Raw genomic sequence first — 27721 nt, 5'->3', positions numbered from 1 at the left:
ATTACACAGCATCTAACATGAAATTGCCAGGGCTTTTCGTGAAGGTGTTAAACTGGAGAGCCTAGGCTATTTCATTACTTTAAAAAGTCTTTCCCATCATTTTTGAAGAAACAAACAAGCGCTGACATCCTCAGTTTTTCTTTAGTTCTACAAGAGTGAAAAAGAGCAGTCTCCTGATAGTTACTTCTTTGGTTGTTTTTAGTACGAACCACAAAATTCTCTTCTTCTTTTCTACCGGAATGTAAAAAAAAAATACCCAGGCTTACCCTGCGTAGCTGTTGTCCAGTTTCAGCGAAAAGTGCTTTAACTTCCACAATGCCTGCTCTCTTTGGCTCCTCAAGTCAAATTCCTTCCCCTGCCTTTTTGCAGGCTATGATGTCATGGTCTTAGGGGCTGGTAAAGGAAGAGCCTTTCCCTCCTTTCAATCCATTCACACAAAGACCCCCTTTAATACTCCACCCCCTTCCTCTCCTCCTCTCCACTTCTCAAAGCACGGTCAGGGCACTATGTTACTGTCATAGGCTGCGACAAAAAAACTAAAGCCACATGTAGGGCAGCAGCACCAGCAAAACGTGGTGTAATGCAAATGCTTCAGTTCTGGTGGAGATGGGGGAGTTTTTGGTCTTTTTAGATTCCCTGACCAAGAAACCTAATGATTCAACATTCTTAACGCAGTTCAAAAGGCCTCTGGGGCTCATTGAGCAAAGGCCAAGGATCTCTAGAAGCTGAACATTCTTACCAGTAATATATGAGTTCTTGGTCAGTGTATCACTTCTGCTTTCCTGGAAACAGTTTTCTTCTCTCCATGACTCCACAACTCAAACGTCCAAAATTACAATATAGCATTTTCCTATTCTTTTGTAGGCATATTTAGACAGTATATCATATATTTAAAAAATCACAAACAGTAAAATACTGGGTGTTACTTAGAGAGATGTATAATTTAGTATTTTTAAAGGGCTATTCTAGTTCACAGATGAATTCAGTTTGGGTATGGTGTTTAAATACGACAGCTCTTCTACTCTCCAGCCGCTGTAATACAATTTTTTGTATTGATCAAATGCATCTGAGTGCAAGGACAAAACAAGACTAATCTAATACTGTAGTGTACTTGTTGACTTGACAACAAGGAGGAGGCCTTTCAAAGTGTGTTCAAAACCCCTGAGCACTTTACCAGTGTATAAATGTATAAAGTACATTTTATACTGGCTTATTATACAGTATGTGTTGATACAATATGTCTCAAACATGACAAGTTCTCTTAGTTTTTTAGGGTAGCTTCTGCAAATGATTGACATATTTCAGTTTGCACCTTAATTTAGTGCAGTTTACACAAACTTTAAAATAAGAACATACTGTACTGTACGTGTACTTTGAGGAGAATTCTACATTACACTACCTTAAAGACTTGCCTCTCTTTTGTACTTAGATCTAGAGTCTTGTACTTTGTGGAAAAGGCATATGAGTTTTTCTAATGGTTGATGCAAATTTCCTGTGCACATTAAATTGCACTGATACTCAGTAGTAGTGGACTACCAAATATGTCTCATTCTAACACAAAAAGAACACTAAAAAAACACCACATTACAACACTGCTATGGAAAAGCAGTTGTTAAAAATGTTTAAAAAAATGTTTAAAAATGGTTAAAAAAATGTATGTCCCTTGTGAGATAAACTGTTCAACATTGGAGAATGACAAGATTAACATATTATTTTATTATAATTATAAACCTTGTCATTATATGAAATAAGAAAAGTGAATACATTTCAAGAGACAAAGGACTAACAGCTTGAGAAATACTGTACATATTGTACCATAAACCTCCTTTGAAATATTTATTCAGAAGGATATTATATTTCTTAATACAAACCTGACTGCTAACCCCTGCTCTATTTCCTTAGAGGACAGTCAGTTTCCCTATACTGAGGGAAAAAGACTGCAAATATTACTCTAATCTTCATATGTCCTCATGCTCTCATCTGGAATGTAATCATGAAAAAGTGCATTATGTGCATTGCAACATATTTGAATATAAACCAACATGGTTTATATTCACCAACAATTTATTTAAATGCATTTTTATATAATATATATTACCAAAATCATAAATTTACTTGTGAATGTCATTGCTCTCATGGAGAACAACCTGAGGCAGTGGCTTTCAAAAAAGAAGAGTGATCTCTTCTACTCAGAATAAGCAGAACAGCAGACTTACCAGAATTGATTTTCTGCACTAAATTAGAGCAGTGAGAAACTGCACCAGTAAACACAGGCCACTGCTAATGGCTAAAAACTAAGTAAATCTCTCCTTATTTATTTATAGTTTAAGTACAGACACATACAATATTTTGTGATTGCATTCCCATTGTCTCGCATTCAGTAAAAATACATTCTGTAGTGTCTACAGTTTAAAGATTTCCGTAATTATTGTGTTGTTGATTTCAAAAGATCATTTATTTTTGTTTTCTTGCATTCCTTCCTATACTTATCACTGTAATAAGAAAGCCACTTGCCCTTACCAGCAGTCACGCGTCAGGCCCTCTAGAATCACCCACGCTGGCATCTGTCATAAACTTTGTGATGGATTCATAAATCAACTCTTTTGTGCAGTTAATTGTAGATATCCTAAAAGATCCAACCAAAGCATTGCAGAGTATTTCAACGAAGCATCGGAAGGAAACTTTGAATTATTCAAATTGCAGGTTACAGGCTGCTCAGGTTTTTTCCATTCTTTTTAAATAATGCAGAGTACTGTGGTAGGTGGAGGAGTAGCCAGGTCTAATGTAGATGTAGATGACCCACAGTAATAAGTGATTTTCTCTCTTTTCTCTTAATCATTTTGCATCCCTTAGTGTGGTAAGGGGCATCACCCCAGTCAGCAAGTATCCAGTATAATAATGATTTATAATAAATGTATATATCATGTGGTAACATAAAATATATAAATGGTTATAAATGAGAGGTGGCCATATAATAGTACTGTACCTTTAGTGATCGGAGGATCTCATCCACAAGTTTCTGACACTCACTACCCCTTGTGTAGAAAGAGGTCAGTGTATAGAATCAAGAGTTTATAGGCAAAGTGTGTTAATTTATTTCTGGTATTGGCCAGATAAAAAATAATATGGGAGAAGTAGGATATTATATTGCATGATTCCCTAAGGGATTGTTCAAATTAAAAGGAAGCTGTAGGCAGACAGTAATGTAAGAGAACATATTTATTGAATTTTGCCATCCTCTGACTCCCATACAATTTAAAATTTATCTTGGGTATAACAAGCCTGCAGTAACAGTAATTAATCTCCCAGGACAGCTAACACACAAACTTAGAAACCCAAATTTCAAATTTCCTAGTACATAAAACATCTAGGCCTATGTTTATTATTTCATTCTGAGTGACTGGTCAAAAAATAATCAATCAAAAATAATTAACAAGGTTGTTTCATACTATATAGAAATAACTTGTCTGAATCTGGGTTATGTGTGATTAGGCAAATGTGAATGGGATTCTCTAAGGGGCAGTGCTCAATTGCTTGACTACTTCTGGGGCTTAGTGAGTTTGTAGTACTATGGACATGATGTTCTTAGTTTTGTGCAACTGTAATGATATCATTGAGAGCCACTGTTCACTATGAGTCCTCTGTCAGATGTCTTAGCTCTATTGATTCCACTGTAAGCTGTCGCCATAAAGCAGGTGGTATGAACATGCACTGTTTAAGAGGATGCAAGCACTGCATGCATTTTTTATTTATCCACTGCTAGTACTATATTGTAATGATGAGCTGAGTTGTTAAAGAATTACCATAATTCTTAAACAACTATAAGACTTTTCAGAACTGATGGTTTTGGCCTTTGAGATCTTGATTGATAATCATATCAGTATGATTTGACAGACATCCTTTGAAGTTCATTGCAGGCCTTATAAAACGTAGAGTGGAATCATTGTATATTTACTGAGCCAATATTCTAACAAGATAGCTTTAATGTGTCCTAACATTCAAAATAATCAAATCCAAAACACATACTTATTTACAATTACTCTGTTAAGTTTATTTGTTTTTTTTATTGTACCTTTATAGAATAAACAAAATTGGATAGCTATTTCAAACTTTTAATTCTTCTCTTTTCCTCTGGATTTTCTACCCGTGTTTTTGTTCTGGGTCTAGGGTATGCTGATTGCAGATTTATATAATTGTACAAAAGTGCTTCCACTTAGTATAATTTTTAAAGAAGTTTTTTTATTTCTATAATTACAGTTTTATCTAATAATGCATACTGTATATGCAGTACAACTAAATTAAAACGACAGTATAATTATTATGATAGTACTCATTTTATAATGCACAATCAACAAAGTAAATTATAGACAAATTTAAGATGACCTTGTACTGTACGTGAAACTCCAAATTGATTAGCTGTATTTATGGCTATTAAAAGAGCTGAAATGAATGCAGAGAAAGATAAACAAGGGAATTAGTTTCTCTTCCACTAGCCAAATGCCTCTGCCTTTAAATGCGGTCTCAAATGTAGCCTTCAACCTGGGAAATGAACCCCAGTGGGGTCATCTGGCTTATGTCAGCAACTGTCGGAGCCAATACATACAGCCAAATGTTAAAACAAGAAACCTTGAAAAAAACAGTGAAAGGCCTCTGTGCAGAATCCATCAACTGTCTATAGTGTGAGACGTGAACTGATAAGTTCTAATAAGACTTTAATATTTAAAGTTAAGGCTCAAGAAAAAAACGTTATAGCACAGTTCTCTCTGAACCCAAGACTAGGAATATTTTTACACAGGATGGATTATTCTCTTTCCTTTTATTGGCTTGGGAGAGAGTATCAGAACTGCAAGAACTATTTTCATGTTTCAGGATTGCTAGCAAGAGTTTTTTTTAAACATCAAACACGTTTAACACATTTTTATATTTTTCATTATTCGCACTAGTTGTTATCAGTAGCCCTTAAAACTAGAGCACTCTTGCACTTTTCTCTCTAAGAGCTGGTGCAGTAGGTGTTCATAAAAGTAATAGTAATGCAAGACCTCTTGTTTTGTATAGCAAGGAAAGGATAGGAGACTTAGAGTGCTGCTAATCATCTGTGCTGCCAGAAGAAAAGCACATGTCTCTCATTAATGAGCTGCCTCCCCTCCCGACAAAGTGCTGCTACTTAATGAATAATAATATGACTAAAGTGGCTTATATAGGCCGTTTAGAATAGTGTCCTCTCTTTTCAATGAAGGCAGAATTATGCTGGATTAAAGAGATCATGGACTCCTGTGAAACACGTCAGAGACACAGCAACCCAGGTGGCAGCCAGAGGTATTAACAGTGCTGAAGGGGTTATTGGGTCAAATATAGACTGTGAGTGTACATGGGAAGATGGACATTAAAAACTTTCAGACATGTGCTGGTTCGGCTGCTCTTATGGGAAGCAGACTAATAATGTAAGTAAAAAAAATGTAAAATCAATGTAATTTCAAATATAAGTAACCAACACAGATTTGCCTAGCGTCAATCAGCAAATGCTGTGACAGCACGGAGCTCCAGTATACTCTTCATCATCTATCAGTCTTCATTTGCACCTTTTCCTTTTTTAGCTGAATAAAATGCAGCGTTCCTATAAATTTCACATACTGTAGCAATGACTTAAAATATTAATATTACTTCTGTTGCTTTAGCTGAAGTTTGACTTACTTTTTGAAGATTATTGTCTGCAGTGATTACACGTTTCATTTAGTTTAACATACACATTTAACCTAACATTTTTAAAAAGATTTTCTTCTTGCTATGTTAGTTCACTCATGTATATTATGAGTTTTAAAAGTTTTAAAAATTATATTATTTAACACATATTGCCCTGGATGGTGAAAATAACCATGTATATTTGTTAAGGTATGCGAAAAGACACACACCCAGGAAACATCATTTCACATGGCACTCCCTTCATTGTAAAATTAGAAATTATCACTTCACAGAAAACACACCTTTTCATTAAAGTCTAGTTTTAAGCTCTGTATTTCGTATTTTAAAGTCTGCACTCAGAAGGGTAAATAGAGGAAACAAAGGAAAATAGATGAATGATATTTAGTAAGCTAGCACAGATATATTTTGCAGGTAGCAGGGTATATTGATGCCAAGAACAGAAAAAAGGTCAGCTTGAAGGCATAACTCCAAGCTTCTCTGCATAAAACCCAAGTAGGCTTGTTATCCAGGTGCTATTCACTTTGCTACTGGGAATTATTTCTTACTTTCTGTTTAGTTGCTCAGTTAGTCTGCTTTAAAATCCCATTGGGAGCAAAGAAATAGAGCACAAAGAGCACACTTGACAATTCTAAAACTGGAAATCACCACTGATGCTATATGTAGAATATAGTGAGCGTTGCTTAACACAGAGACAATTAAATATGAACTTTTATCCAAAAAGCCACACTGCCTGCCTAGCCTTTAATCAGTAATGGGGTCAGTTTAGTGTTTACACTGGCATTTTAGTCTGATCTCTTTTAGCATCTTGTGAAAACCAATATTAAATATTTTTTTCCTTTTAGCCTGATATATTTGCTCTGTTTGTATTATTTTCTTGGGGAATATTTTAATCAATGAAATCTCAGCAACCAGAATCTGTTTTTAATCTCTCACAGCTTCTTCTTTTAGAAGACATTACAGGGTTTAACTTGCTTTAGACAAAGTATTTTCTTTTGAGTTTGATTGTCACTGTACTGATCAAGATGGAGAGAAATTGGAGGCAACTCTGCCTAATAATAATTTATGACTTTTGGTTTTAAATTTAAATTTTTGGACATTAGTCAATACAGCTCATACAGCTGCATTTTAGCTCTACTTGAATAATAAAAATCACCTAGAATTTTTTCATATGTGAGAAATCTTGACAAATCAATATTTCTATAGAGTGAACTTATTTCTCAAGTTAAAGGGTAACATTGGGAAGTTCAAACCATCTTCTATTGTAATCACTATACAGTAAGGTAACAATGCTACATAGAAATGATAATTAAAGAATGAAGAATTCCAATTCGGAGTGTGTCACTTGCATATCTTAGAAGAAGGCCGATTTAGTTACTGTAATAACATTATTCTTTCTATAAGGCACATTTTTCCCTCTAGCCTAGATGCCTCTGAGAAAAAGAGGCCTCTGTGAAGTCTTCAAATCAACCTTGTTTGCCACCAGTGTGTCTATAATGCATGGTATATTAACAAAGCATGCCTCAGTGCAGAGTGGTCCAGGGAGCAGGTGATATCTACCCAAATGTCAACTTTGGTTGCAACTTTAGTGCAGCTTTGGTTGTCTCGGGCACAGGTTCACGAAGTGATAAGGCCTATTTGAGCAATTTCAAGTAGGTACCTGCGCCAGCCCGCGTAGGCTGCAAAGGAACAGGTAAAAGGTTTATTTCATGCTGAAAGGAAAAGAAAAGAGACACAACGTTTCGGGTGTTTGGAGTCTTCTTCACGTCAAAAACGTATCCCTATTTTTTTCCTTTCAGCATCGAATAAAACCTTTACCTATTTGAACAATACTCAAATTAGCCTAGTTAGCAAAAACAGGATTGAGTTATAATATGAATAATCTTGCTTCCATTTGTGTGAAGAACTTATAAATGTTTGAAATTAATTTACACAACCAATCTAATATTCCCTCATAGGAGGGCAGGCTGAAACCATGAGTATTAAACAAGTAGATGGCTCATCATGCAAAAAAAACTATACCAAGATAACTAATACACAGTTGTCCTAGTTTTAAAAATTATAATAATCAATATATGCAAATGCTGAAAGGATATTTTTTTTAAATTAATTTAGGAAACAGACTGTGACAAGCGTTTCCTTTTCCCTTGAATATTCCAAATCTCTGAATAGCTTCCATTAGTTGTGAACATAGTCCTTTTGAAAATTATACATTAATCTCTTCTTTGACTTTCTGAACCACTCATGATAGTATCTTGATGTTATGCAACATGAAAACAGAAATAGAATACCTTATGCACCATTTGAGAACTGCATGAACTGTACATAAATATCCCGTTTAATTTTTAGATAAAACAGTGTGCTTAATTCTGATAATTCTCCACTCCTTTATTAGCAAATCAACTGAAAAAGATCTTGTGCAATAAGTCAAAGAGCAAATACTAAAGATTTCCAAAGTATTTTGAAAAGGTGCAGAAATTCAGTATAAAAACTACAAAACTCCCATGGCTTTTCCAGAGATGATTGAACAAGGATTAATGAATTACAAGTGGTTACAATCATAGAATGCAATAAAAGAGTCAGGTTTTCTCAAGAGGGACAGCCATACAAAGATTAAGTAAGTCTTACCCTAAAGCCTTGCTCCATGAAGAGACAAAGTACTTGCCAGGGTGCTGTATATCTAAACATCCTGAGAAAGTGCAAGAAAACAGGGGGGAATTGAAGGGGGCTCTATAGGGTCTGTCAAACTTCCTTCAGTCCTTTCATTTAACCCCTCAGACTGGTTTCATGGAAAGAGCAAGCTGTCAGCATTAGCGTTGCATTCCAATACACAGGAGCATGTCTTCAGCAATGAACATCGAAGCAGAGTCACGGCTAAGAAGCTTTTTTATGTGAAAATGAGCTTAGCATCAAGCTCAATTATGTGGATGACCTCTCCCCTCCCAGCTGGTCTGGGCAAGTTAAATTACTCTGCCAACCAGCCCTTCCATCCTCATCAAGTTCAGCCCTTCCATCCACACAGAGTTCACCAAGTTCACATGAAAAGCACACCCGCTTTGTTCCAAGGTCACAGGCTGCAACAGGGAGGCTCTCTTGTCTGAGAGGAATGCAGGAATGCTACTGGAATCAAACAGAACAAGTCATGTTCAACACCTACTGTAGGAGAATACAACATAGAACCCTAAAAATATTACTTGCGCTCAACCCGTTAAATGATGTTGAGATGCAGAAGAAGATATGTTACTATGTTTTTGTTCAATACATTTTACAAATACATTATTTTTTCAATTTCATCCATTACAAAAACACCAGTTTCTAGATGTTAACAGTATGCTAAATTTTAAAATAACAAAATATTATAGAAAATCATAGTTATATATGCCAAACAACTTAAAATTAACATTGATTCTTTCTGTAGCCCAAATTTATACTCATAATATTCTTGTCATAAGACTGCTGTTTGGTGCACATACATTTAATTAAATTAAGTTTCCCAATGTTCTGTTGACTAAATGGATAATACACATGAAACTGCAACTAAAAGGAGATAAAATGGTCTCAAGATAAATTGCCTCATTGTTCAAAAGTACATTATGCACTGTATCTTTATAAAGCTTGGGACTGATTGCCATCCAGTGTTTTAAGTTTTACCTAAATTATAATACTGTAATCATAAGAAGAAATAAAAAATAATTGTAAGAAATATTGGTCAGGACTGAAAGAAGCATCTCTGTAATTTATCTTAACAGGTGTTTGCTTTCTACCATACATCTATTTATAATATACTAATAGAATTCTGACTGAGATCTATTTTCCAGTAATTATAAACAAGTCCATTAAAACAAAAGCACACAGAGATGGTTAATTTACTGCTCCCAAACCTACAGTACAAGGAGGAATGGTACTGACAAAATAAGAAGACTTCAAAAACTGTTTAAGATTGCATTTTGTTTTCTCAGATATTCATGCAATCTCTGTCCTCTGTATAGTACAGGGACAGAAGACAGACACCTGAAAGATTAAAGGTTTTACCTTTAAACAAATTGGAAATCCATTTATTTTGGGGCTTGTGTCTTGGTAGTGTACTTTTTGCAGTCACATTTCATGTATTTGTCTCTGCTCCTGTTGAGCACAAACCTGTTTTCAAACACTTCTGGAAGGCTTGAGTGCAGGGTCTTTTATCATTCAAGCCTTAGTAATAATGGTGAATTTGGATTTTCACAGATCTCGCTGTTTCCTAGCAAGAGCCACAAAAATGCCCTTTTCCATAAGAAGGTTAATGTTAAGAGTCTATAATCATATCCAATGGTGGAGATCAACAAAAGCAACACATTGAAACCAAACCATTCACATCCCTTCTTTATTCCTCTTTCTTCAGATAGAAAAGATTATTCTCTTGTACAAAACGCAATGTAGAACATCATGGATTACCTTAAATCTTTATCTTCTTTTGTTAAAGAAAAGATCCCATTTTAGTTTTGACTTGGAGCAAATTTCACCTTGTACCAAAAAGAGTCAAATTGCTAATGAATTCAAAACTATCCCACTTTTAATCATACAGTACATGAGACACAAGGGTGGGGAAATCATTACTTCCTGTAAATTCATTTAGGAAAATGAAAAACAAGCACGTGGCTATTCATATATTCATAGCCTGTTTCAGAAGGAGCATATTCTCATCATAATGAGGTACTGTACCTCACTGAACCCCTTGGTCACATTCATGTTTAATAACTTCCTTAAGAAATATATGATTTCCTTATTTCAGCTAAACATATTATCAGACGTTTCTTCAGCAGTATTTCATTACGCAACACAACTCAGACATTGAGGCAAACAATTAATAGTCATTCTATCAATTCTATTAAAATGTATGAATCTAATGCACAAATTATACAAAGTAATAAAATACTGCTTTAGTGGAATTAGATGGTAAATAAAGAGCCATGATAAAAATGTGCAAGGAATGAATATGACTTGTAACTTTACGAATGACCTCTATTCCTCTAGGCTCTGGTCAATGCATTTTATTTAAATCTTCTTCAGGAATTCAATTCAGCCTTTGTGATTTTGTGGCTGGTAAGTTCAGTAAATTAGCAAATCATCACCAAATGTGTTTAAGAAACGCTAACTGACATCTTGACATAAGGTGATATGTTCAGATACAGTATATCTGCAGCCAAGACAGAACATGTTGAAATTACACAAGGGCAGCAGTGTTGAACAGATGTTACAGTAGGGCTCTAGACCTGTAACTGAAAAGTTGTAAATAAGAAGAGTTCAAATAAGGCACTCTGATTTATGAGAAACTGCCACTCTTGGATCTCAGATATCTCTTGGAACTATACCGAAACATTGACCTAGTTATTATATATTGTGCTATATAGAAGTTTGCGTACAAGTTTGTGCACAGTTTGTGAGTACACACACTATGAAATGATGAGCTCTTTCTCAGTTACTGAAGTGTGTTATTTAATGAAGTGTGTTAAATTAAACCACACACATACTGTATGCTACAGTACATCCCATCCATCCATGGTCTAATCATCCATCCAATTCTGGGTCACAGGGGCTCCAGCTGGCTTGCTTGCTAGATATGTGTTTGTAAAAATAATCAATTCAAACACCTATGAACATATGAACCTGTTTAAGAACATTGCAGACAACGTTCCTGACTGATGCTCAGCCTTAAGTCTTGTTAGATCATGTTTCTTCTGCGTATCTTCTTTGCAGTCACTGCAGCTAATGCCACTTTCTGATCATGCCTCCCTGCAGGTTTCTTTGTTTCAGATGCCAAGAACAGCCCTATCTTAGGGAGGCTCATCCTCCTGAGTAACTGGCTGGCGCTAGTAGCAAAGTGAGAAGGCAGTAATAGATCGCTGCAGTTGTCCTTGTCAGACATGCCCCAGATTTGCAAGCATTGCAGTGACACACTTTCTTTAGCTGCAGTTTCCATTCCAGCTACACATCTAGAGAAGGCACTAATAATCTCCCCGTTCTTCATTTAATGCACGTGTTCACCACACCCAATAAATGCCTCTTTGTATGCTCTTTTAACTCAGTTTTAAGTCCTGCCATTATTTCCTGAATTAAAGTCATCCATTGTTTAAAGATTCACAAATGTGGTTCTCAGTGAATCTTAATTCTACACCATGTTCCTTCTAATTTGTTAGTCTGACAGTATGTATTCACTTCGTCTCATAGGGTGAGTGACCATTCCTGACAGACTTCCATACATTGAGGATGAAAGTTAATTTGCTTGTGCCTGCCTGTGGGTGACAACGCAAACCTTGAACTAAAGAAAGCAAACTTCAAATAACGTTTCGGTTCACTTTAAACATTCTTTAGTGCATATTACTTAAAGCTCCCAAACATACAGCTGGGAGAGGAAACAGCTGATCTGTTTATCTTGAGACACAATAAGAAAGTCCAAGCCAAAAAGGAAGTTGTTTTTTCCATATCCCAGGGACGGCACCTCACAAAACCCAAACACAAATAAAGCAGAGAATGACCTCACACCTGCTCCCCAGCACGTACAGTAACACAATTGGGCCTGCCTTACAGAGACTCACATTCAAAGGTTGTCTGACTAAAAAACATTTGCCGCATAGGTAGTCATAGGCATGTACAAATAATTTCAAGTGGCTACATTGTTGTTGTTTTTTTTAACTGCTTGTGCTTCCAGGTCAATTAAATTTCCTGTAGTGAATTTGCCTTCTAGCTTTGATACTGTTGTGGTGCAGCTGCTGCTGCAACAATAAAATTAAGGCCAAAAGTGTCTTTTACTGTGAAAACAAATATGAAAAAATATTTTTTATAGTTTCTCCCCCTCATAGCTTTTTCTATAATAGTGTACAAAGAAAATTTTATCATATAAAGTGATACAATATTTCTGTGTGGTTAAATATGACCCTGCATAATACTGACCAACCAGATACAGTACCTCATATTGAAGTAAATAATTTAAAGCATATTTTTATTTTAATAAAAAAGGGACATGAGTGACATTTGTCAAGTTACATTTACAGACATCTTTAAGTTCAAATATGTGCAGCCAGTTTTGGATTTAGAATGGAACAGAAGGAAAATTATACAGTTGTGGTAAGAGAGCTGCCAAGTTAAATTAAAATTGTTGTTCATGTCCTGTGTTGATATTTTTAATGGCTTCTAAATTGCAGAAAAAGAAACTCTTGCTTTATACACTACTACATTTTACAGCATAATGAGTAGCAAATATAAAACTACACTTTTGATATATAGCATTTAGTATAAAGCTTCTGTTTGAATGGCTAGAGCACTCAATATTGAACTTAATGATAAATGATAAAACCCATAAATACTTTTTGGTTACCAGTAAGTGAATTATTATTTGAAACAACATAGACTTCGCCATAATTTTTTACTGTAACTCTACGCTTTTGTATGTGCCCTGCTGGCATTTTTTACTTTCAATTTTCTCTCTATTCAAATAGAAGTGAAATGGAATAAACATTTATTATTGGTAAAGGAACTATTGGAAAACTGGATAAGGACTTCTCTTTTGAAAATCCTGACTGACACGCTTCATTGCAAGTTCATTCTGACACGCACAGAGATCAGCAACCAGACTGTTTGAAAATAAGCACACATAACCTAATGATATCCATGTGAACAAAATAATAAACAATACTTATTGTGTCTCTTCACTCATGGAACAATAGAACTGCTTTGGGCAAGACTCACAGGTTTGCCAGGGTGTCCGAACCCCATTCCTGACAACAGTGATCTTCTAAGCATGTAGCAGATTGAGGAAAGCATCCTAAAAAAGGCAACGTAGAGTATACCTGTGCTGATATAATAAGTACATTAAGGAAAAGATCATCAAAGTTAATTCTAATTAAGCCGGCTCTGCTGTTTGCAGGAATCTGACATGACAGTGCAGGCTTTTTCTTTGTTGCCCATTCCTTACCACAAAAACAGCCAACAGAAGAGCCAAATCCCAGGAGAATAGAGGGACTTTTACGGAGTATACTGTAAATTCAAATGATACCGCTTCCAGAGAGGAAGTTAAATCTGTGTAGACATTTTTGTTTGTTTTTGTTATATATCCCACATAGTCTCATACAGACACTTCCACTTTCTTATATTGCTAGACTGGAGATGTGGGCGGTTTCCTTGTGGGAGACAAATAATGAGGTTACATTTTGTCCGGTTTTGCATGAGCCATTTTACTTTATCCCGTGACACTACAATGTAGTAGTGTGACTCTACTTGAATATACCCTTTTGAATTAAAGTGTAGTTTTGTTCAAACAGTAATCATTTAAACACAAAAACACAACTAATATAAACAACTGTTTCAGCTGAGGCTGTTCAGCAACAGCCACAGAAATTCCTAATCATAGCTGCAGGGATGACACTGAGTTTGGGGATTCAGCATTGCCTTGACAACACTGAAACAGTGTTCCAGTAAGAAAGGACACTGCATTTACCGAAGAGATCATAATTTGGATGGAAAGAAAAGCTCCTTCTACAACAGAAAACAATCGTAATATTCTAAGCTATCAAACACAAATGAATTTCTGTTTGCCTGTGTGATTGAATGTGGGTGTGTTCTCCCTATGATGGACCAGATCTCTCCCAGGTTGTAGGCCCACCTCTTGGCCTTTGCAAACTAGGCTGCAGCTCACTACAAACCTTCTAAGGATAAAGCAATTACTAAAAAAGTGTGTGATTGAAGAGGTCACAGAATGGGTATTCATTTAAAACCTGTAATCTAGCTACTGTAACATACAGAATTAACCTTTTTATCGATAACAAATATACAGTTTTAGAAAAAAAAACAATTGTTTTGCTCTCTCTATTGAACTCTAACTGTCTCACCTTACAATCTTAGATGTGTTATACTCTTCCACTATAAATCTCGAAACATGGCAGAAACTCTGACTCAAAGGGCCACTACGATATGAAAGGCTTCAAGTGCCAGTAAAAGTGAAATCACTTCAGCTTACAACACTACATACCAATATACTTTGAATTCTAAAGCAGAGAAATTGGCAGAAAATACTGATGTTTTGAAACTGAAATTTTCTCATCGCATTCCAGAAAGCATTCAGCAACAGGGATGTGAAACATTCCTAAAAGATATTAATTGTATTAGGCCTTTAATCTTAAAAGCTCATCTATAACTGACGTGACATCTTGGAAAGAGATTACGATAACACCGAAGCGTGTTATCTTTCCAATTTGACATTTGGCAAGAGTCGTTATGCGATTACCATCTTTTTAAAAAAGCATATATATATAATATAAATAAAGATTCTATAAAATATGTTACGTTTTACCTTATGTGACCTGATTGTGTGTGATGAGTTTTACCGATTCAGTTCCAGGATTTTTTTCTACATGCTAAAATTCACAGAAATATATATGCCACAAGGCTGTTTTCAGAGTTTGTTGATTCTTTAACATTTATAGACTTATAGACATTTATAGATTATCATTCATATGTTATACGTTGTTCATGTGACTTGCAATTTTATATAGAGAACTACTACTAACCTAATATGAATTTAAGGCTAGACTCATATGCTATCCATAATCCCCTAATTACACATCTTCAAACACACTGAATACGAGTGATTGCTAATCAGCACATCCACAATCCTATTTCAAGAGTGTGATTACAATGCTTTATTTAGATGTGTGAACAAGCTTCAGTGATTAACTAGCTTAACTTAACACAATCTCCATTTTGTAAAAAATGTCATCCTTACAGTAAAATAATGTGCTGTTTTGCACCTTTCATGTCCACCTATTTAATGAAAATCATGTGTGGTCTTGTTTGTAAAAATGTTTAATTAATTTGACTTTTATTTGAAGAAAATTATATTCTGAATGCAATCTCAGTGAAGCATCTTGTTCAAGTATACAATAGCAATATTCCACCTAGTATTTGAACTCAAACCCTTCAAGAGTCTTTTATTCATTACTGCACACTTCTACAGTACCCTTAGGCCATAAGGTTGTTACTGTGCAAGTAATGAAGACAAATAAAGTCTCACCAAAATAATTCCTTTATAACTGTAAAATGAATGAATATTAATAAAATTTGTAAATATGTATGTAAAGCTAAAAATAAGGCAGGAGAAAATGTGAATGATCATTTTATTGAAAACAGTGTAAATTTGAATTAACAAAGATACATTGTGATATAAAATACCTTTTTCAGACTCTTAAGTGGAGACACAAAATGCAACGTTCCTGAAGCTTTATGACTTCTCTTTTTATTGGATGTTTTACAGACAGCAAATTGACACCTTAAAATTGTCCTATCCTTTTGATTGTATTATCAGCTACTACCTCATGATTTTGTTTGGTTTCATGGTTTGTGATAAGAAACATCATGAAACGTTATCAATAATGGCCAATGGAATTGCTCAATCTAGAGTATTCTTCCTAATCTAGATGGAAGAGTAGCTGAGTGTGACCTTGATGAGACACAGAACTCTGCCAAGACTACATTCCCAGTTTTAAACACATGGGGCTGAATGATTCTCTCCCTCACTGCCTCAGGACTGACATTCAGATAGTTCCTTCAGTGTTAAGTCCTAGTGTGCAATAGATAGTCCTATCTTTTTCTTGGAGTGTGACTGCTTTTCCTCATGAAGTGATCACCAGATAATCCCTGGGATATTTACTGTATACTAAAGAAAAGAGTTGCTATGCTGAAGTATCCTTTACTTTGTATTCTTTCTTTTGACATGGTGCTGGATTACTTTTAGTACTGCTATCACAGTAAGCCACTTACATCTTCAGGATACAGTTTACACGTTTAACACGGCTGTTACTGCTTTCAATATATGAAAAACTACATATGTAGTGTCCTCTTTCAAATCTATGAGTTTGGATTTTAAATTAAAGATTGTCTGCTTAATCAACAGTATGCGTCTAAAAAAATACAAAACTGGCAATAATTTAATGTTTTTATCTTAGTTGAAAAAAGGAATTATTATTATCGTTCACACTGTACCTGTACATGTGTTTCAATTAAATATTTTATTGCCATGTCAACAGCTCTGATAAAAAAACAGCAAAAACAACAAACACATATTACAAATACACAAATACACAAAAACAACAAAAACACATATATTTACACATACCACAGTAACTATTATGCATAGATGCAATCCAAGATCTACATAGTGAGGTGCTTAATGACCCCTACTGTATATACTGTAGGTGCTATTTCTCATGGAAGCAGAAATATTTATTTCTACAGTATCTGTGCTCCTTTCACGGTTCCTTCATGTTAAGAAGAAGTTACAAACACACCCATACACTTCCTCCATAAAATAAAAATAATAGTAACGATTTGAGCCAGGGAATTTTGCAAAAAAACGGAAATAGCAGTTTCGGTTATACTATACCAGATAGTTGTTCCTGACAGTGTTTTGGAAGAATACACAAGAGGAACAGTTTCCTGTTTTCCACATTTGATTCCAGCCCTCCTAGAAATGTTTCAGTCCTCTTGGCTGGGTTGCCTTTTGTATCACGCACTGCTCTGGGATTTCCCTAATCTGTCTTCTGTGTCCACTCTTGGCATTACCCAGTTAGGGTGGGGAAGAAATATCTCCGATCTCCAAGTTTCTGAGGAAATCACTGATAAGAGACTGGTCATCATCTTGCATTCACAATTTCACTTTCAAGGACAATTCCGAAGGATGTCTTCTCTGAGCCAAAGTAATGTTTCATGGAGTTTGTTGACACTTAACACTTAACGTGGAGGGTTTGCGAAAAAGAAAAATGTTATTTAAATGCAGTAAATAAAAATGTTGTCTGAAGATAAATGGAGTAAAATATCTTTTAATGATTATCCATAGTAAATGTATTCTGTCCAACCTACAGAAGTAAAGTATTTCCTCTCATTTATAAATACAAAACTATAAATAAAAAATAAGTAACCTTTGTTAGCATTTCAGTTTCTTAATTAAATAAGAAACTTATCCTGGCTAATTTAGTGTTCCTGTATTTGTGAACATCTGTTTGTCTTTACAGAATGTGTTTTTTAAAAGTGCTGTATCATGTCCAAAGACTTATCCTTTAGTTTTGTATTGTACATTAATGAGCTTCATGGAAGTGAAAAAGTCACAATTATCTCTCACAGGTTAAAATATAATAAAGATCAAATGGTAGCCACATTAATATGGCTTAATCCTCAATTAATGCACATTCTATGGAATTGAACATGAAATAATAAAGATATTGTTTCTGATTACATTTGTTCAGTTTATAAGGCACATGCTAAATAATTGCTGTATATCTCGGATCTATAAAAAACGAGACAACATCCATCCATTTTCTAACTGCTTCATCCAATACAGGGCCGTGGGAGAGCCACAGCCTATCCAGGCAAGCAATTGGCTCGAGACAGGGCAAACACTGGACAAGGCGCCAGTCTATTACAGGGCAGACACACAGAAATGCCCACACATGTACAGTACACACTCTTTTAAAAAGTGCAAGAAATTGAATGGGCAATACTATGTGAAATGATTAATAGTATAAAAATACATGTTGTAACTGCACTGAAACCCCATACTGATGCAGACATCTGTGAGTTCCACTAAGGGCTTTAACCTACCATTATTTTTTTGGACTGTGGGAGGAAAGTGGAGCACAAGACAGCACCCTTTGTCTAAATGTGCTTTGACAATTTGTCTTTCAATTGAACAAATCAATCTTAATAGATGTATTCCAACTGATTCTTGAACCACTCATCAAACTTCAAAGAATCATCATCTTAACACTGTGTACCATACAGCACAGATTTCAAGAAAAGATCATTATTTTTTGGCTGCATGGTAGATCATTCATCTGTTCAAACTACACTGACGGTTGGCAGTCTGTGCAACACTGGACTTGTAAACTGGTTGAAATCGGATGGTTGTACACAGCTAGATCAGTAGAATGTCGACAGGAGCTGATAGTTTTGTGTGGCACAAAACCAATGCTGTACAACAATATGAACTGCCTATGTGCACCTTCACTGCGTGCTAGTTTCAAATGCTTTTTCTTGATCTAAAAACAAAGGTTGCAATATTAATCACAGCTGTGATTATTAGGAAGGATACACAGCACATAAAATATGCAGGCCAACAAAACAACAATTTAGGAACACAGCTGCAAAAGTACTTTCCTTAAATCTGTTGTAATTTATGAGGAATAACATTCAAGTATCAGATACTTTGTGAATATTTATTCAGTATTTAAATAATGCATTTATAGTTTAACCCACTTGCTTAAGGAACAGCCTTTTGGTCAAAACAGGGGGCTCAGCTCAGAACCTGATTCAGAGAGAGACATTAATTAGGGGTAGCAACATACAGTACAAAGGTGGAGACAGAATGGAGGCAGGGTGAATGCAACAGAAATTTGAGAAGAGATGTGTGTAAGAGGTATATACTGTATAGCAAAAGTCTGTGATAACTGTGATTTAAAACAGCTGGGTGAAATTGGCGATGTCTGTTGTCATCCCTCTAGAACTTCCTACTCCTGTTATGATTTTGCTAACACCTGGAAACAGGTGGCTGTACATGAATAATTTGTAAGGCATTATAATAAGAAAGGCATTAGAATAGACCATGAATGCATTGCGACTTAAATTGGATTTGAGTATACCTCTACAGAAACTAATGTATTAATTTCAGATGTAATTGTATCAGTTCCCTTACTGTGAAGTGTTACCAAGATTTCTGAATATTTGCTTCTCATTTCAAGACTCATAATACTTTATATACATTTTCTCATTAAATAGTTGGTGATATCACATACATTCTTTTCATGAAGAATCAATACTCTTGATAAATGTTTTATTCAAGTGGATTGTTAATTACTGTCCACTGTAGCTTCAAAAGACTCATTACTCTCCTGAAAAAAACTATTGCTCCAATAGTCAAAAAGAAAATAAGAATCTACTGTACTTGGCAGCAACAAGCAGAGGACAAAATCAGACCAAATTAAATGAGCGATATTGATTAGATTGTGTGGTTTGTTGTATGAAGTTTCCTACTACACAACCTGACTTGGAATGCTGAAATGATCTTGAAAAATCAACACGATTAAGAAGCCTGTCAATTGTACAGTACATATCAAATCCTATCAGTGCAGCTGAATGTGTTCCTACATTTTTCACAGAGTATTCCCAAGAGTAAAAAAGTAGTGATATTGCTGAACTACAGAAGCTCTTTTTTGTTATAGAAATAAAAGTATGATAACAAATAGAGTATATGAAAGAGAAGCAAACTTGATGTGTTGCTAATGTGGCTCTTCATTTAAATGGCTGGCTTTGTAGTTATTAATACCTCGAATGGAGTGACGAGTAGACATTTAAAGTCAAGTGGGTTTCATGTGATGTTTTCACAGGGAGTGGTTGAAAATAGTCCACATGTGCTAAATGCATTTTTTCTTTCTAAGAAAAATACATGCTGAAAGCTGTACAAGGCGCATTACTAAAATTACTTAAACTTTTAAGTACTATACTAAGTATATCAGTACATACAAAGACAAAGCTTTAATATTCAGTATTTGAAACTTCTTTTCTAATTAAAAATATTACAGTACAGGACTCTGAGGTTTAACTCAGTCATCACAAACACCAGTATCAAATTATATCAGACAGATTTGGTGATTTGGATTAAAACTTTTCTAGCCAAAACTGAGAGAGGTATAAATGGCCTAAAACAGTAAATGAAGTTAATGCATAGCCATTTTAACATGAGAATGATATTCCAGTTCAAATACTGATAGTACATGAATAGTGAATTACAGAGTCCTATCATATTAAAACAGATACTCTATGACCATAAATAGCAGTGGTGCAGATTTTTCCACAAAATTTCTGTTTTTATGACCTAAATATCAGATTTTTAGTGTGAGTGCTTAGATCAGTTACTTCATGGTGCATTGAACAAAAGTCCAGGTCTATTTTATATTTGGTGATGTGTCACTTACAGATTTTCTATCTGTCAAGGCTACTGATATTTTAAACCAGTAAAAATACAGAAGCCACACTGTATATACGGTATATAAAAACTCAAAAAAGTTCCCCACCCTCAAAATGACTCACTTCAAAAACTCATATTATTTTTAATACCCACTGCAATTCACAACAATATTTGTTAGCCGTGCAGTAATCTGCATTTTAATATGCATGCCTTGATGAATATACAGTAAATGCTTAAATTGAGACTTTGGCTTAAACACACGTTCTACTAGTTCTTTATATAGTCCCATATAATACCCAATGATTTATAATCAAACTGTAACAATTTATCCCCTGCTTTGATTTCTACTTTGAAGGTGTTGGTTTGTGAAAATTCAGCCTGGTGCTCTACATAGATCACCACTGGCTGGGCGCTATTACTTTGAACACAAGATTCCAATACAGCTTTGGTCAATGCTGAATATCCATATGTCAGTACATTAAATCTCAATGCTACTTCTGCCCTATAAACCAACTAACTGCTTGTAGTGACAGCAAAGGCAATGTAGCTATTGCCCAGCTCAGTCAGCATGTTCAGGTTCTTCACTCAATTCCAGACAATCAAGCCAATTCTAAAATAACTGTGCATATAAAACATCTTCTACATAAAATTATTTTAAACATGGGCTATGAAACATTAATTTATTAAGTAATTATGCCACATACAAATGTCGAAACACTGGTGGTTTGATTTTTAAAGCAAAAACCAGAGATAAAATCAACACAAAAATTCCCTGATATGAAACAGAGGACTAGATATGGTTCAATAGTTTCACCTGCATTACAAGACATCACCAAAGATGAAAAAGAGATATTTATGAGGACTGACAATTAATCTAACATAAACACTGCAACATAATTTATTTCAGCAGACAACTTTGCTTCCTTTTCTTTCTCATTTACTAAAAGTGATCTGGGTTGGGTGAAATTTTACAACATTCAGAACCCCACCAATCAACCTTTTTGAAGTATGTATAAAATGAACTGTTTTTCATAAAGCTATGAATTGTTATCATGGGTTGAGATTATGCTGCAAGAAAGAACCTCTGCAGTCTCCTAGTACCAATGACCCCTTTTTGAGACGTTAGTTCCAAAATGCAAATTTGACCTAATAATTTGCTAATACTTATTGCCCATAGCCTTTGAAATAATTAGATCATCTGCCCTTTTAGAATACTTTTAACTATCTAAAACAAAAAGGGGACCTTTTCAACTTTTCTAGTTTCTGATAATATAAAATATAATATAATAATATATGTCTAATAAAAGCTACAGTATATAATAAATAGTTCAGCATCAGGAGTACATATATCGATCTGACATTTGATTCTGCTGTCTATCTGCTGATTAAAAAATACTTTTAGATTTTCATCAACAGATCATGCATCATGTCACTGAAACACCATACCTCATTATAATGATTTAGCTCCGGACAGGCAAGTGAAGGACAGTCCCCGTTTCCACAAACTGTATCGCAAAATCTTCCCTTGTATTGAAATCAAAATGAAAAATTGAGAAGACCTTCTAAAGTGCGCAGGAGAAAACGGTCAGCTTCTTTAAGGGTTGAGATTCTGTTCTTCCCTCCCTGCGATGTGTGTATGCAGTGTTGGTGTTTGCAGCAGTTTTGACTTGGATGACATTGAGCGCATTCGCCAGCTCCAGCCTCTCTCTCAAATGCACTCTGTCTCTCTCTCTCTCCCCCTCTGTAAACGCTCCTGCTGAATAATGAATGAATAATGTAGTCCTGGAGGTTTCTCTCTCATTCCAGTGCAATCAGGCACTGATCACAGTGAGGCCACACAATGAGCCCTGAGTTTTAGGTCAGGTTACAGCTCCCCATTCAGTTGCACAACAATCTGTCCCTTATCCTGCCATTGTGTTTTTATCATCAAATAGGACCCATTCAATGAAGCTGTGGAGGTCACAGTGGAAACAAAAAGCTGCTGGTAAAGTCATTTTCAGAGACACAGTGATAAACAAACACACACAGAAATACTTCAAATTCCTTGATTAGGGAAAATTTGTGTTTAGTCAGATGCATTTATCTCATGTTAGATCTCATTCACTTTCTATGTTGGAGTTACATCTCGACAGTCTAACATTACATTCAGTATGCTTTCCCTAGATATCTAAAAAAAGAAAAATCCCCGTAAACTACATAAAATACACAAACTACTGTACATGCAGGGACATTTACCAATCTTCACCCCCAACTAATACAAATTTCATTAGTGCTTCATGAATCTTTAGCTACAGGGATATCTAAGCAATTCCCACAAGACTGTTTACGAGGTGGGGAAAAGGAATAGAAGTGAACACTGTGCTATTTTTCAAAATGGAAACCATCAAAGCACAGGATGAATAGAGATAAGGCAACAGTTGCTTAATTTATTTATGAAAAAGCATTGATAAAATATTTATTTGTAAAATGATTTTTAGATGGTGGGGCACAATAAGTGACATATACTGTAGTTTCAACACTATATAGTCAGATCTTATGATCTCACGAACACAGCTGGACCTGGTCAGCAGTGAGATGAGAGATCTTTAGGGAAACTGGGTCTTTTCTGTAATTGATCTTGTTGGAGCAATAGGAAGCACCCTTTCCTCTGGACCAGAATTGACAAAATCATTGCCCCGTTATGACACCAGGGACAGTGTTCCCTTGGATGAAGCATGAAACCAAAGTCCTGACTAGTTGGTTATTTAAGATCACATGGTATATTTTGAAAGATTTCATAACTAACTTTTACCATGAACCTGATGAATGTTCTGGCCTTCCTAAAGTTCCTCCTTAAATCAAATGTTCCTCATTTCTATACCTGATCTGCTGTGTAGTGGGTCTGCTGACATTTAATAGTTGTTCTGTGTCACCTAGAGGGTGCTACATTTCAGTGGTAGAAAGCACTTAGGTGTAAATGTCTTTGAGTGCCAAATAAATGCCAAGAATTGTATAATTACTATATAAGTATTAAAAGACAGCTAATGAGCTTTAGATGTCTCAGTATGACAGTATGACAAAACAGGACTAAAGATCTTTTGTGGAGGATATGCTTTCCTTTTTCCACTCTGCCTTTGTACTGAGTACAGCACTTGTGGAGCAGTCTGTTCTGTATGCAGTTGGGTAAGTTGTTTTTCAGCTGAAACTCTGAAGTCTTTAAAAATCTCAAACAGGGAGGTCATATCCCTTGACTAGGTGAGGAAAGAGACAGTTGTTCTAATTCAACTTGAGTCACTTAAATTTAATTACTATCCCCTTCTAACTACTTTGAACAGTTCATGTGTAATGCTCTTCCCATGTTATTGTTAGTTTTTCACCCAGATAATATTACGTAGAATTGGTCATTGCATTTGTAATTGATAGTATCGAAGCCCTATTTTTGACTGTTGAGTCCAGCTACATGCTATGTTCTCAAACGAATAATACTTAAGAGAATTTGTGAAACTCAATGCATATAAACCCGCTCTTTTTAAGAACCCATAGAACTCAACCAGGTAACCACTTTAAATAATGTAGCTTGCATTCTAAGCCCCCCTAGCATTACTCATAATAACAAACAAAAACAATTTCAGCTGCTTTCATTTTGGAAGTGAATTAAAGTTCAGTTTTGTAAAAACAGTTTTGCCAAGCTTGAAGTCGTCACAACAACGTATGGTACAGTAGGAGTTGCAAGTAATATCAGCAAGTGTATTGAAATATAATATAAGCTAATCATGATAATACACATTTTACTTAAATGACGTCATACACCGTGAGATAGGATTCATAGGAAATGTGATGTGAACACCAATATACAGTAGCTGTTTAATATTTCCAAGTACAAATGCTACAATGCATACAATATACAGTAATTCATACATATGAATCTTATTCTTTCATAAGATACTTGTTGTGATTGTATGTGTCCTTAGGGACTTTAAAAGCAAACTCTATTGTGCAATGGGAAACCACTTAATTTAAGGACCCTGGAGTCAGTGGAAATACACATAAATTGATGCATAAAACAAATGCAACTGCATCAAGTCTAATGGATTTAATTAATTCATGCCTTCAGTCATGCTGATGAACACCCAAGTGGATCCTGATCTTGGATTGAATAAAACTATGCCTGTTTGATTGGATGTATTATGAATAGCTAATGATCAAATGTCAAAACTCATTTGGACAGTTTTAATACACTTTAGACAGTTTAGAACACTACTACTTAAACAATCGAAAAGTCTATCTATTCACGAATGTATTCAAAAATATATGCTGAAAGACCTATTGATGTAATACAGGGTGTTTTCATTGCATAACAGTATAGCATGTTTTGCTTACTTTTGGAATTATTTGTTAAAGGAACAAGATTCTTAGACTAGCCCAAAATGTGTAGCAGCTATAGTTGTGTAGAAATTACGTCTTTATAAGTTACTGTTAGGAAATAAGTGCGAAAATATTTTCACAGGAAAAAATTAAAGACCAGAAGACTATCTCAGACACAGAAAAGGTTTGTTTTCCAAAGATCAAAGTTGTTCTTGATCTATACTTAACATCTAAAAATAGAACATCTTTACTTCTAAGTAGAACTATTGTCTACTTTGAATGTAAATAACTATTAAAAGCAGTTTGAATACAGCACATAATACCTAAAATGAAACATACTGAACCACGGCATTCACTAATTTTTACTTCTAGCATGCTCTTTTTCTTTAATGTTCCCAGTAAAGATCTATTTGTGTAACCTAATTATTGTTTTATTAGCTAGATGTATCATATAGCTAGATTTAGCTAGATACTGTATAGCTAGTTTTATGCATCAATGTTTTTGCTATTTCTAACATGAAATAACACCCTTACAATTTCTTTTGAAATGGTTGGCTAGACATCACAATTTATTACTGGGTTTTCATAAGAAGTTGGGTTTAAAAGTATAGATTTTGTCAGAAATAATACATACATGAAAAAAGTTCAAAAATTGAATTTTCTTTGGAAATTGAATGAAGGCTGAAGAATTATATTAGAATTATATATCTAATCATAGATATCTTAATGACAATAGTAAAAGTAACACCAGTGATATGTCATCCAGTGCAGGAAGGAGTTTGTTTTTAGGCGACACCACAGCACAAAACCCATTTGATAATCCACTGAACTACAAAGTCATATGTTCACAACTAGATATGTAGTCTTTTCAGTTACACTATTTTTCTGAAAAATTCTAGAATTCTGCAAAGTTAATGAATACTGTATATACTGAAATAAGCTGCAGTTGAGCAATATTCTAAGGATCAAAAACATAAGTGATTTGGAATTAGAAGTTTATTTACACTTGTGAAACTGAGAGATAATTAATATTCATTTTTGTAATAATGAGAATACTGCATATGGAGACCAAAATGGCACCTAAGATGAAGGTATTTGTCATATAAAAGCTATATACTGTATATAATGTGTACAGTATGTGTCTGTGTGTCGTGCATTTCACTTCATGCAAAATTCATGGTACTGTACATATAAAGCTCTTAGGCCTTAACGTGAAGCTGACTGACAGCTTTTGCTGTGATGAGCAAACATCAGGTGCTTTGCAGTTTCATCCACTTGGAAATATCACAAAGATTTTGACTGTTTTAAAATTCTTAACAGCAGTAAAAGTCCATTTTGTATCTGCCATTCAACATATGTCTTGAACGTTTTTTCAGTTCAATAAAGGCATGCAGCTGCACACATCCAGGACTTACCAGTGCTGTATGAAGGGCTTTGGATGGGTTGCAAGAAGAAGATACATTCTCTGCAGTCAATAGTCCTGAGAAAACATCTTCTGGGCCTGGAATGTGACACCATTATATGATCAGAAGGGAAAAGCAGGATTGATAGTGTCAGTGAGTTGTGTGCAGTCTGTATTGTAAATACTGTATTGTATTTTTTACTTCTTTACTTCTTTTTTTACTTTACTTTCTTTTTTTATCTTCACAGTCATTACTGTAGGTACATGTAGAAAAGTATTCTTGACATGAATGCCGAAAATAGTACAGAAAAAAACAATAAGTAAAAGAGTGGGGCATACAGTATAGACACAAAAAGTCTTGATTCATTTTTAATCAAGCTTTATAATCAAAATATATAACTATATATATACTTTTACACATTTTATTGCAATCAAATTTTATTTCATAACTTTTCTTCATGGATAATTAGAAAGTGATGGCTAAAATATAGTTTGTTTTAGGTAGATTTAGATGGATTTAAAATTTTCTTCATAGTCTTTTTTAGCGATTTTTTAAATACACCAATAGAAATAATTCTAAATAGTGCATTGTTACTTCTCCTTGTAGTTAGGACATTTGACTATTCATTTTTTTGTAACATTAAAGCTATTATTCGTAATATTCTTTAGATTCTGCTGGCACAGTGAGTACATCTTCAAACCTTTTACATAAAAGGTAAAAATATCAGACTGTGAAGTCAAAAGCCATAAACCTTATAGAAGATTAAAACTCTGGAGAAGACTGGAACTGAGTTTTATGTGCTTGTTTTTGATGATGGCTATCCTTGAGAAAATACATTTTAAAAATTGGCATTTTTTAATATTATATATTAGGAACTATATATTGCATTCAGTTTTCCTTAATGGATCATGGAGATAACAAAATTGAGTTCACAAAAAATATATTTTGAATAATACTACATTTTTCCAGTGTGTGAGTGTTTTTACCAAAGATTTGTTTTGGGATGAAAAGCACCTTAACATTTATTCTCTTTGTTGTTTTTTCTTCGTATACAGTATGTACACGAGTTCAATTTTTAAAAATAATTACTTAAATAATCTTTGTAGACTAGTTTGTAGTGCTAGTCATTAGTGTAGAAAAAAGAATGCGCTGAAGTCCTACGAAGTGCACATGCTTGTCTGTTAGACATTGATAACAGTTCAAGAAACTTTTTTTTTTAATTTTAGCAGTGTGGAGTAGTGTGGAGGTTAGAGCTCTGATTGTGGGTTAAGTTCCCAGCTGGGGCACAGCT

General features: G+C 34.7%; 1 protein-coding gene across 3 annotated transcripts in view; it reads right to left on the bottom strand.

Annotated features, from left to right (window-relative positions):
* The window catches only part of LOC148673605 (PALM2-AKAP2 fusion protein-like), a 48180-nt gene extending 25665 nt beyond the window's left edge, over nt 1-22515 (bottom strand). The window contains exon 1 of one of the 3 annotated variants that reach the window (XM_088630246.1): nt 22130-22515. Coding sequence is in view for 1 of the 3 variants with exons in the window: in XM_088630244.1 (XP_088486370.1) it covers nt 17108-17173 (66 nt within the window). In the remaining 2 variants the exon portion in view is untranslated. Of the gene's footprint in view, nt 1-266; nt 412-17107; nt 17426-22129 lie in introns of those variants that run through there. The other 2 variants (XM_088630244.1, XM_088630245.1) reach the window with 2 other exon arrangements.
* Between the last annotated feature and the right edge of the window lie 5206 nt (nt 22516-27721).

This window comes from Lepisosteus platostomus, chromosome 4 (assembly GCF_059453375.1).
Source record: "Lepisosteus platostomus isolate fLepPlt1 chromosome 4, fLepPlt1.hap1, whole genome shotgun sequence".
NCBI lineage: Eukaryota > Metazoa > Chordata > Actinopteri > Semionotiformes > Lepisosteidae > Lepisosteus > Lepisosteus platostomus.
The sequence above is the reverse complement of the archived record's forward strand: the minus strand, read 5'-3'. Positions and strand labels throughout refer to the sequence as shown.